This window comes from Botryllus schlosseri, chromosome 9 (assembly GCF_051294905.1).
Source record: "Botryllus schlosseri isolate E-star chromosome 9, Bs_hap1, whole genome shotgun sequence".
In the NCBI taxonomy this organism is placed as follows: Eukaryota; Metazoa; Chordata; class Ascidiacea; order Stolidobranchia; family Styelidae; genus Botryllus; species Botryllus schlosseri.
In genome coordinates, this window is record NC_137244.1 from 1,244,005 (window position 1) to 1,256,301 (window position 12,297).

Genomic DNA, 12,297 nt, shown 5'->3' on the forward strand with positions numbered 1-12,297 from the left:
CATGCTGACTATTCATGACCTGGAGCATAAATGAGCTACTTGCCAAAAGAGCAATAGTGATTATAGAGCCCAATCAATATGTAGACTAGCCAGACACGTATAAACTACTAATTTTTCAAAATTCCCAACTATAACTAGAAATAGAACTACCGGTACCTTCTTTTCAAAACTCGCAAAAAAACTACAACAACTCATTTTGCAAAACGTGCAGCTAGAATTAGAACTAGAGCTAATCTCTTTTCAAAAACAGAATCTAGAAGTAGAACTACTCCTTTTTCAAAATTTGCAACTAAAGTTGGAAGTAGGACTTGTGACTTGGCTACAAGCCTGGTGCCTTGCTCTTTTCCATGTATGTTCAATATAGTAGTACGGTAACACAGACAATATTGCGATTCGAACCTGAACCTTCCCGGAGAGAGCAGCCGGGCCATCATCGGTCATTCTCAGCACGTAGAGTGGGGAGTTGAATTCCCTCCCCCCACGAATACCGAACCCGAAGCCCTTTTTTGATTTCCGCAATTCGACCGAGAAGCAGTCGTTGTTGCGAACACTGTTTCTGTCAATCAAAAGAACCAGTTAATGACTATGAGGTCGCGAACTTGCTAACAATTACGACCCAGCGCAATGACTTGAGTACTCGACTCTGAATCACGTACCAATTCTACTGATTCGACAATACTCTACCCGATCATATTTCCGACTACTGAAATTATACGGTCCTTGCTACCATGAGTTCATTTATTAACAAAAATTATTGTTTGGATTCTATCTTCCACTGCGGGATGGTGTAAAACCTTGATTGGTCATATCACAGCCTACGATACATGTAGTGCAAAGCTACACATGTTAGTGTCACTTTTATGAGCGAAACTGTCATAAGGAGTAAGGGCCATGTGAAATACACCCATTCGGGTTGTTCCAAAATAACTTTTTTTTCGTGATTCCGGGTATTCAGTGTGAAAATCGAGTTGTCTACAAAAATGATGCAAAAGAAATTTGATGCAATTTCAACCCGCAAAAGTGAAGTGAGTTTTTTATTCATGACCATTGTTCAGGCTATTTTTACGAATCCAGAATGTTCAATAACACCTTCGCTTCTACCCGTTGGAAGTGAGAAAAAATTGATCAGCATCGTTCATTTAGAGGACGCAACGATTTCGCGGGTTTGACAATAAAATTTAAAAAGGTTTTAGTCGATTTTTTTACAATAAATTCAAAATTTTCAAGCTCTTGTGCGTTCACGACTACCAGTTGCAATCGAGCCAAATTCGGCATGTAGCATAACAATTTTATCAGTAAATCCCTCGGGATCCGAAACAAAACATGATTTTTGAACAACCCTAATCCCCATTTATCATGGTAACTGAATCTATCCCAAAGATTGCACGGATTTTGCGGTAGCCACAAAGACACAACTTGCAATTGGGAAAGTAATCGCGAGCCAAGCCCAATAAGCTACTAAAAGTGTTAACAAACATGTACTACATTTCCAATTTAATTTCACGCACATCTCAATCTAATCATCATTATTACTCCACGTTTTCCATTCTTCGTATTAATTCAATCGTCAGCTTAGTTCTCTTGGTTACTTTGTGGTAATATTGTTGAAAATTCGCGGTAAAGCATTGTTATAAACCCTACTTTGTGCGATTATATTCAATCATTTGTAGTAAACGGGTGTGTTTGATTTATATTGGCTTTACCGACCGTCAAGATTAGACAGGCTTCTGCGCCTATAGTCGCCATACGATCATTTCGCGTGCCGCGCAGAAACACAAAGTATGCAACCTAAGGAATCAATAAAAAGAAACGCATTCAGCAAAATTACCTTTCGCTAGAAGCTGGCGACGGCAAGCAGGCCACCCTCAACGAAATAGACATCCCACTCTCCTTGATCAGGCCGACAATCTGCCCGTGATGCAAATCGTGAATGTCCACCCCGTTCACTGCCAAGATGTGGTCGTTGACGTGCAGTTGCTGACAACGAGCGGCCGGAGAACCCTCGATGATGCGACCGATCTTGTGCGGAATGTAATTGCCTGTAAACATCACAAGACATGCGTTTGCAAGAGCACTGATGCTGGTATTTTAGACGGAGATATAACGTTTGGCATCGTGGCCAGTACATGGTTACAAACAGGGCTTCCGAGCTGGAGCAGCAGGGCCATGCTCTACGTGCAATTCAAATAGAGCTTTAGCACAAGCTAGAGCAGTGGTTCCCAACCAGGGGGGAATTTCCCCCTTGAGGGGGATTTTGAAATTTTTAGGGGGGATCTGGCCTTATAGTTGTATCGTAAGACACACTGGGTTCACAAGGTTTTCTGTTTTTTATGTTAGAGCTGTTAAGTATGAAACTAGTTCTTCACAATTGTATGTTTCTTTGGCGGATTTCAAGCTAGGTGTATGTTTAAATGTCTTCCATGGATATTACACCCACTGATAAAGTGAGGCTCGCGAGACGATTTCGTTGAGCCCGTGATAACCTCTGGATCAAATTGCTACGAAGCAGGAAAAAGTCAAGCCGAATTCAGCACAAGGCCGCTGGTGAAAATGTTTTATTTTTCAAGCCAAGATATGAACTAACGTGAAAAACACTGATTCATCGATTCAACTCAAGGCCATAGCAAGTGAACATGGTGATTTATTTTTCCTTAGCGGCTACCCGACCGGTAAAAAAACAAGTCAAACTTAGCTGTACTTTACCAAAGTGTAGTGCGGTCCGCATTCGTCATAGTTAGGACATAACTGAATATGTTCCCCATATATTGCTCAGTCAACAAATGGTTGTGCGGTAAAATGCACCTTTTTTCAGTCACAGGACACTTTTCCATAGGGGCGAATTTTAGCTCAAAAATGGTTGGAAGCCACTGAGCTAGAGCCACTTGGAAAATAACTCCGGCTTTGAGGTATTTCATAAGATGCTGAGCTACTATGAAAAAATACTTGGCACAGGCAAAAATATTCTTTCGTGCGGATAGTTTTCGAACACTTCTTTGTGCAGAAACATCCCCTTAGCTGGAACCAGAGCAATTGATCATGCAGACCTGCTTCAACGCCCTGGTTGTACCAGTACCAGTTGTACCTTCAGAGTCGGAGTTATATGAAAACTTCAATTCTCGTTGATAATTTAATAACATACCGATTATAATTTATGCTCGATTTGAATTTCAGCACTTGAATGACTGTGACGAGTCCTAGTTACGGGGCTGAAGGGATGTGAACGTTTCGTCTGTTTCCGCATTTTTATAAAACTAACAAGTTGAAAACCATTGCCATAGCATGTGGCACATGACAAAACACTCACCTGGTCCTTTCACAGACGATATGATGACAAAACCGAAGCCTTCGTGTCTCTGCCGTTCGATCACGACGTCGTAATACGATAAATTCGAAAAGCTGAATCCCCGGGCCGGCATTTGCTGGCCGTAGCCGTGAGGGTGCGATTGCGGCATTTCTGAATATGAAAAAAAATCAAAATTTTCAATCAAATATAGACCGCTGCCTACACCCACTGTGTCCCACGATTATTGGTGGTCAAAATTTATTTATTTACAGTGGGTAGTTCTACAGTTGGTAATTAAAGAATTTTCCACTGCAAATACCATTTTTCAAATCCCAAATTTTCTACACCAATAACATCACTTCTAATGGTTGGAATTGAGACAAAATTGTCATGCATCATTGTTTTTTAAGATCTTAACAATTTCATTTTTCTAACCCTAAATGGCTTCACTTCTACTAGTTGGAATTGAACCAAATTTGGAGTACAACCCAACGGTTTTATCGAATAGCCAGTAAAATGGGAAGAAAGATATTTCTCGGCAACCCTAATGACCATCTGTGCCCGGACGCCCACCAATGTCGAAACAATTCAACATGTAACGCAATCTCAAAATGTGAGCAATCAACAACACAGCACATACGTGTGGCGCTAACTCTCCTCCGCACGCAAAGATGAACCACTCCATTTCGAGCTGCAGTCTGCATCAAAGCCACGACCTGACTGTGTCCAATGCCAACAACACTTTCTCCGTCCACAGATAGAAGTTCGTCGCCCTTACGAAGAGTCGCTTCCAGTTCCGCGGCACCTCCGGAAACGATGGCTCCGATGGCCACCTGGAATTGACACACACACTTTCAGCTGGTTCACCAGACTTGTGCAGACTAGCAATCTATATCGAGTTTTAGCTTCGGATTTTATAAACTGAGTAGTTCTAGTTGCAGATGATAAAAAATGAGCAGGGAGTTCTAATTGAAAGTTTTGAAAGTGAGTACCTGTACCGTAGTTCTAGTTCTAATTGTAGATTTTGACAAGTGAGTAGTTCTAGCTCTAGTGGCGAAGTAGTACTATAAATACTCGTGTTTAATAAAAAACAGTAGTTGGCTGAACATCAACCAACTAGATAGTTAGTTTGTGCAAGTCCGCATTCAACTCGGCAAGAAAACCGACCATAAATTAAATAAAATTGGTGGAACGTTCGCATATCATCGCCCATTTCGGAAACCACTGTTCCAGACAGCACAGTTTGCAGGGATGGTATCTACTATGCTAGAGAATGGCGGAAACTACATAACTATCAATGACTTTCCCGAAATGATGACGCAAAAATGAGGCAATCGCTCACCTTATCATCATCATATTCCCCGCCTAAAATGCGGAAACCAAACCCGGACTCCATTCTTCGTAAGAACACAGGAATGTCGACAAAACTATCGACTGGTCCAGGATGCATCAGCCTGCAAGATATCAGAAACATGACAAACCACGTCGGCGGTATAGCGGTGAAATAGTCTTACCCTGCCTGACTGCGCGCTGGGCTTTGTTCGAAAGGGTGACCGTATCCGTTTTCTACGTAGTTTGGCGACATCACTGAATAAATACAACAAAAACAATGGTTATTCACAAAATATGGTTTGGTTCTCGTTATCACAATATCCACTACGTTGTATGCTATGCTACAATTCAAGTCGGGTACCGTATTCGATTATATTACTATTGTGACATCGTAACAGCATGGAAGACCCTGAAATTTCAATTATGTACAATTGTACATGTTTTGTATGCTGCAATATGACCGACAGAGGTTTTAAGGATTCCACAATCCATACTTTCACAAACTTTCTCAATAAAACAAAAAAAAGCTAGCAGGCTATCAAAAAGAGCGAGTTGTACTCACTTTGATGCTTGTTCCTGTATTCGTTTAACACTGGGCCCATCGGATGAAATGTATTTGTTGAAGTGGGCGGCGCGGACACCACCGAGTCAGTCCCTCCGTTCGATCTCATGTCCATATGCTGTCGCTGTGATGAAAAAAGGGACAGGTTTTCATGCTCAAGCACATCAATACAATACGGCGGTATGACCAAAATTAAATTGACAATGACAGAATGAGAGGGTATTCATTTTCTGTGCATCAGCTCTTCAAAGCTAGATTAGAACTGGAATTATAACTACACCGTTTTTTATACAAATTAGATTGGAATTAGAAATTTAGCTACATAGTAGGGCCGTTCAAAAACAATTTTTTCCCTCAAATTTCACTGGCTACGTGATAAAATTATCACGTTGGCTAAAACAACTGTGACCAACATATTTGGCTCGATTCCAACCAGTGCAAGCAAGGTTATTGCAGTTGAAAAATTTGTATTTGAATAAAATAGTATTTACGGTGGTCAACTCTTTAATATTTATTATGAAATCATGGAATTAAACATTTTTCTACTGCAATAACTTCGCTTCTAGTGGTTGGAAGTGAGCAGAATTTGGTGTGCACCATCTCTACTGACAGTCTAACAATTTTATGGGGTAGATAGAAAAATATTGAAATTTTATTTTTTATTTTTTAATGATAAATTCAAAATTGAGCCAAATGTGGTGTGCAGTGTTATTTAAGCTAACCTAAAAATTTTACCACATAGCCAGTGAAATCTGAAGAAAAAGTTAGCTAAAATTGTTAGGTTGGCTAGAAAAAACGCAGCACACATAATTTGGCTCAATTACTCCCGAGTAGAATGAAGCTATTAGAGTTTGAAATTTTTGAATTTATTACAGTATAAAATATTAATTTTTATTTGAAATTTAATGGCTAACCCATGATATTGTTAAGTTGTTTACAAAGGCAATGCAAAACAAATTTGACTCAATTTTAGCTGGTAGAATTGAGTTTATTCAATTTTTTTATTAATAATTCTTTGATTACCCACAGTAGCAGTATTCTTTCAAACCCACGATTTTCACCTCCAATAGCTTCGCTATAATTATTCTAATTATACAATTAGAATTATCTGGTTATCCAAGCCAATTCCAGCCCATTGTAAGGAAGTGATAGAACAATTTGGTGCCGGAAAGTGCCGATTACCTAAATTTACAGTTTACGTTAGGGTAGAAATCTGGGTAACACAAGATATTTGTTTACAGTGTACGATCCCAAACAACGTCTCACCATATACGGGCTGGTATGTTGCGGGTAAGCCTGCTGGTAGTTTTTCTGCTGGTGTGTGGTTGAAATTTCGTTTGCGAAAGGTTGGGCCTGTGTCGGTCTCTCAATAATGAAAATGGCTTCCGCGTGGGCCGGGCAGTCCTTGAGCGTGTCGACGACATTGTTGTGAGGCATGTTCACTACTGCGTTGCCGTTGATCTCCACGATAATGTCACCTTCCTAAAAACAGACGATACACTCACTCAGCCGGGCATAGGATGTGATGTTTTTTGGTCCTTGATGTTTTTGTGGCATACACACCGACTCATGATAGCAAATCTGAGGAGCTTCTTGGAGGTACAGAACTTCAATATACAATTGTTTACCATTATTCATATTGAAACAAACCCAAATATTTTCGGCTGACACTCATCAGGGGTAATCGAGAGAAATTTGGTCAAAAGTTGCATGAAAATTGAAAATTATTAGAAATTCAATGTCCTAGTTCAAATCCGGCAATGACAAAAATGTAAGTCGCATGAAAATGAAAAATATTACAAGTTTAATCTTCGAGTCCAAATCCTAAATCAGTGGTTTCCAACCTTTTTCGCCTCCGTATCAATCTCGAAACAAATTTCCGCCCCATATCTACGGATCGGAAAATAAGGACATATAATCGGGAAACTTATTCGCTCAACTGTGATCGCTGGTGAACTGAGGTGGTAGGCGTTTGAATAACGCGTCCGCGTCATATGCAGAACAAGCCGTCTTTACTTGCATTTTTGTTAAGTAAATATATCTCACTCGACGTTCTACCATTTTCACCCCCTATCGCCCCCCCGTACACGTTGGGAGCCACTGTTCTTAATAATCGTCAATCCATATTCGAATGCAATCCGGCCAAATTCATCAAATCAGTGTTTTCAACTCAGAATCTATGCTCATCTATTGATAACTTAATAATATCAAACAAATGGCTTTTCAGCAAGCATTTACAACGCCGCGTCAAAATTGGGCAATCGAACCTTTGCAAACCAGTAATAACTTTTCCATGAAAACTTACACGTAGGTCATGACATCTGGCTTCGTCCAGAATCTGCTTGATTCTTTGACCTTGCGGACTGTCGGCCACCGTGAATCCAAATCCCTTGTCGCCCTTTTTCAGAATCACTTGAAGCAGTTGTGAGGTCGGCTGTAGAGAATTGAAACTCCCCACTCTGAACGGAACAAAATACCGCGTGAAACAACCTAAAATGATGATTCGGTCACACTTCCTGCAATTCAAGACACTACCACAACAATATCAGGTGGAATTGACCTTGCGCGATCTGTTAGGAACACAGCCAATAATACTTCTACTGCTCAGCAAAGGAGGCGAAATAGCTTTAGCCCCCTCAAAATTATGAATTGTCAATTGCGATATCACCTTAACTCACTACGTCATATTGATATGCAGCCACCCTATAAAATTTCCCACTTTAAGATTGTTAATATTAGGTTTGAGTATTCGAGTATCATTGATCATGGCGTCATATCAGTATGAAAGATGTAGAGAGTGTGCTTCTAGATTGGCAACACGAGAAAGTTTATTACTTTTAGTGCTGTACTTTGAAAAAACGATTAGCGAGTGTGCTAGATAGATTCGTTCTTTGTATTTGTACAAGTAGTTATAAATTGTAGAAGTGTAGTTTAAGGTAACATGGTTATGATGCTGTCAACATGGTTTGGAGTTAAACCAAAATTACAATCAGCAACTCTATGAACAGATAGCTGCTCGCAGATTTAAATGTTCATCCACTTCTAAGAATCGGGACAACTATTATTCAGAGTCTAAAATAATAACAAATTTTAACAACAGCGAGACAAGCTAACCTCATGTGGTTGTGCTGAGAGACTCCGTTGTACGAATCCTGCTGATGAAACGAGTTTCCGTAGTTCTTCTGATCGGCAATGTCCGGCATGGATTTGGAGCAGTAGTACGCGCTCGGCTGCGAGTTGATGCCCGACACGTTCTCCAACTGCTGGTTCAGTTCGCGCAGTTGTCGCTCAAAATCCTCCATGGGCCGGTCTTCGGGTCGAATCGCGACCGTGGTGACTAAGCTTGTATTCGGGTCATCGGGGTCGAACGGCAGTGGATACCCCCTGTGCGGTGAAGACACGTTTGAGGTTGTAGAAATAAGACATTGTATATTTTTGTCCTTGATGTTTTGCGACATATACACTGGTACATGATATACATACACACGATCTGTGCATATGCATACCACAAGTGCATGATGTGCATATCCCGCTGGCCAAGGAAGGTGCAGAAACAGTCTTGTATGGCTTTCGAGAGTTGCGCCACCCCTCCGTGCTATCCCCGGCAATGCTGAGCGCCAAATGTGACAAACGAAATTTTTTGGTTTTTGTTTATAGCATAGCGACATCTAACGGCTTTGAAAATTTCATGGTGATGGGGGTAGCCATCTGAAAGTTAGGTTTTTGACTTGCTAGTCCCCTTAAGTCATAACAAATTGTTGAATTTGGACTTCAAAATGACAAAGACTAATCCATGAGCATATTTGCCTTGCACGGCAAATTACATCCTTGTGTTGGGCAGACTATTCATTATTGCTACAAAGATTGGTTTGGATAATTTGGGCTCGATGTCAATAGCATTGAACAATAGTAGCAACAGTGGTAATAAATCCACTACTCAATATTGAGACCGAAGTACGGTAATACAAATAACAAGGGCTATGAAGAACATAATATTGGAATATCGAACAATTTCAGACACACCAATGCGCTGCTGCAATCTGCGGTAAACAGTAACCAATATGAGCAGCTGGATATGGTCAGTGTAAGTTGGTTCAAGATCGCCAATAAACTGTTGAAAACCAGAGAGCAATGCAAACCAAACAGCAGAAGATAGATACCAATCCACAACACACACTCGCATGCATTTAAAACATCAAAATCATGCTACCATGCAACGGACAAGAAGTGTGAATGCAACTGATTCATTCCGAAAACGTCAACAAGACTAAATCCATATCTTCGCAATCGAGCAAGTCTGCCAGTCCGAACGTGCCAATACCAGAAATGGGATGCAAAACATAGAAAAAAGGTAAACCTCTCGGCGGGTGTCGACGCAGGGGAGGAAGGAAGTTGTTTGGACTGGGCCGCATGAACTGATTTTCTCCTTTCCAGAAACAAGTAGTTGGTTATCACAGAGTTGATTAGTCAACGGGTGTAGATTTCTACTGAATCAGCCATGCACGATTAGTTACTCTGCCACTCTGTTATTATCATGCTGTTATCTTGTAACACGGTAAGCTTCGTCACACTGTGTAAAATTGTCACACATGTGAACTATGCTAATATTACTAGGCCTATATGATAGAAGAGCTTCTTGGAGGTACACAACTTCAATATACGATTGAGTAATAGATTCGTGTTAAAATGAGTCCGAATATTTTCGGCTGACACTCTGCAGGGCTAATCGTCAGAAAGGAGTATGGATTTCGAATGAACATTGGACATCAACAAATATGACATCACTAACATGAAATTTCAAATTTCTTTTCTGGAAAAATTTTGCCCTTTTTTCTATTTGAGTAAATTTTTATAAGAATACGCCAACCCTTTTTGCATCTAAAAAAAAGAGTTTGCGTACCATGTAAATATAGCACATTGAGCCTAAACGATCTCTTCGTTCCGATTATTCGAAATTTCGAGCCGGTGATGTCGTATTTCGCGATACGATTGTTGACACACAATGTTATTTCCAATTCTGTGCTAGTTGCTGACGATTATTCCCAATGAGTTGAAAATATGCGGGTGCATTTCAAAATCAATATACTTTGTCCTGTAGCATCTTCAGAAAAGCCGGAAATTACATTGGAATTAAAATGAGAGCATGAATGTATTTCACAAATTAGATTAGAAGTAAAAATCCCTGATTTTGCTATAATTAAACAACTATAATTATCTAGTTTGTCTGCATCCACAAACAAAATACAGGATTAAAGGCTATGACGAATTGCATGTGCATTTAGACAACGAATGACTCAATGAAGTACGTCACGATGTAACCAGCGACACAGTCAGATTTGAAAAGAAATCAAATCGACCAAGACAACTTTCTATTTTCTGTGTCGCAGCCAGCTCACAACAGAAGCACAGACGAAACGTAGTCTTACCGGCAAATTTGTAGGTTCACCATATGATTGATGGGAAACGACTGGAAGAGCTGGACCACTTCCGGATGCGTCCAGCCCAGTACGCATGTCTCGTTCACTTTCACTATGACGTCACCTGCAACGGAAAAATATCAAGACAATCTACTAACTGCCAACTTGAACCGATTTTTAGAATCGACACCGTAATTTTTTGGGGGGCGGATGTTGTATATGGACCCCCTTCGTGACCTAGCTCAAAAAACTGCGTTAATAAGACGCAGCCAGGGTTGGAAGCAAGTCGCAAGGTTCCGAATCAAGTCGAGTCATAGTACTTATTGTCCATTATTAAGTTCAAGTCAGGCTCAACTCACACGCGCTGGGATACTCTTGGGTGATATCGTATTGAAACAAGGTCCAGGCAATCTTGCTCACACTTCTCTGTACACATGCCAATTTAGAGTATATTAAAATATAGATTTAGATAGATTTTAGTCAAAGCAGTGACGATATGTGTATAATGACTTACAATGGAGGGGAAGCAATTCACAAACAAATTGAGCTATTGACGACTGAATGTGGGGGCATCATCTAAGTATGATGAATGGCTGATTACAAAGATGCAGGCAGTGTACAAGTACAGTAGGGCTCTACAAAAATGATGTTTTTCTCAAATCGCACTGGCTACTTGATAAAATTGTTAGGTTACCTAATTTAAGCCGACACACAAAATTCGATTCAATTCAAACCAGTAGCCGCATTGCTACAGGAGAAGAAAGTTTCTATTTATTATATAAAAATAAATAACGAAAAATTTGAAAATTTTCTGTTCACCCCATGAAAGTGTTAGGTTGTCTATAGAAACGATGTTCACCAAATTTGGCTCAATTCCAACCAGTAGAAACGGAGTTATGCTGTCAAAAAATTTGGATTATGAATAAAATAGTATTTACGGTGACCAATTCTTTAATTATTTATTATAGTGGTGCTCACCGTAAATACTATTTTATTCAAATCCAAATTTTTCGACGGCAATAACTCCGCTTCCACTGGTTGGAATGGAACCAAATTTTGTGTGTAGGCTTAAATTAGATAACCTAACAATTTTATTAAGTAGCCAGTGTGATTTGAGAAAAAAAGTCACTTTTGAAGTGCCCTACTGTACAGCCATTGCTATTCTCGCGCTTAGAGTATCAACTATGAATCGATGTGAACTGATCTTCATTCAATGTCCAAATTTTTACAAATTGTAATTCTAATCTAATTCGAGATATACTCTGTGTAAAGTGTGTATCTATAATTCTGGTAGAATCGAGCTTGGAAAGGGGCCATAGGGCTCTCCAATTTTACCCGCATATCTACGTCACTGAACAGTGTCACATCACAAAACAGACCTCGTTGGATATTCCCAGTGCGGTCGGCCGGTCCGCCCTGGACCACGCTCTTGATTTGCAGATATTCTTCTGGCTCGTCGCCGCCGACGATGGTGAAACCGAAACCGTTGGGACTTTTTTCAACAGACACGTCGCTTAATTCGCCACGCAACTGCGCCGGGTCGTTTGTGAAATCAGCGCGGGCCGGCCCCTTATCTGAAAGGCGATGGAAACGTCTGATATCTCAAAGTAGACAGATTTGACTTGGTCCTCAAGAAGTAACGTCAATATACAATTGTTTACAGCTAACACAGTAAAAATAGTTTGAAAAAATGTTCAACATTT

General features: G+C 40.2%; 1 protein-coding gene across 5 annotated transcripts in view; it reads right to left on the reverse strand.

Moving 5' to 3' along the window:
• Positions 1-12,297, reverse strand: part of LOC145446991 (membrane-associated guanylate kinase, WW and PDZ domain-containing protein 2-like) — a 102,924-nt gene that overhangs the window by 73,754 nt on the left and 16,873 nt on the right. For 4 of the 5 annotated variants that reach the window (XM_080325404.1, XM_080325405.1, XM_080325408.1 and 1 more), the window contains exons 11-23: positions 11,974-12,168; positions 10,604-10,718; positions 9,535-9,603; positions 8,292-8,561; positions 7,483-7,636; positions 6,444-6,659; positions 5,178-5,301; positions 4,798-4,870; positions 4,626-4,737; positions 3,924-4,116; positions 3,305-3,454; positions 1,829-2,039; positions 400-556 (exon numbers count right to left, since the gene is read on the reverse strand). In XM_080325404.1, the coding sequence (XP_080181530.1) occupies positions 400-556; positions 1,829-2,039; positions 3,305-3,454; positions 3,924-4,116; positions 4,626-4,737; positions 4,798-4,870; positions 5,178-5,301; positions 6,444-6,659; positions 7,483-7,636; positions 8,292-8,561; positions 9,535-9,603; positions 10,604-10,718; positions 11,974-12,168 (2,039 nt within the window). The remainder of the gene's footprint in view (positions 1-399; positions 557-1,828; positions 2,040-3,304; positions 3,455-3,923; positions 4,117-4,625; positions 4,738-4,797; positions 4,871-5,177; positions 5,302-6,443; positions 6,660-7,482; positions 7,637-8,291; positions 8,562-9,534; positions 9,604-10,603; positions 10,719-11,973; positions 12,169-12,297) is intronic. The other variant, XM_080325407.1, reaches the window with a different exon arrangement.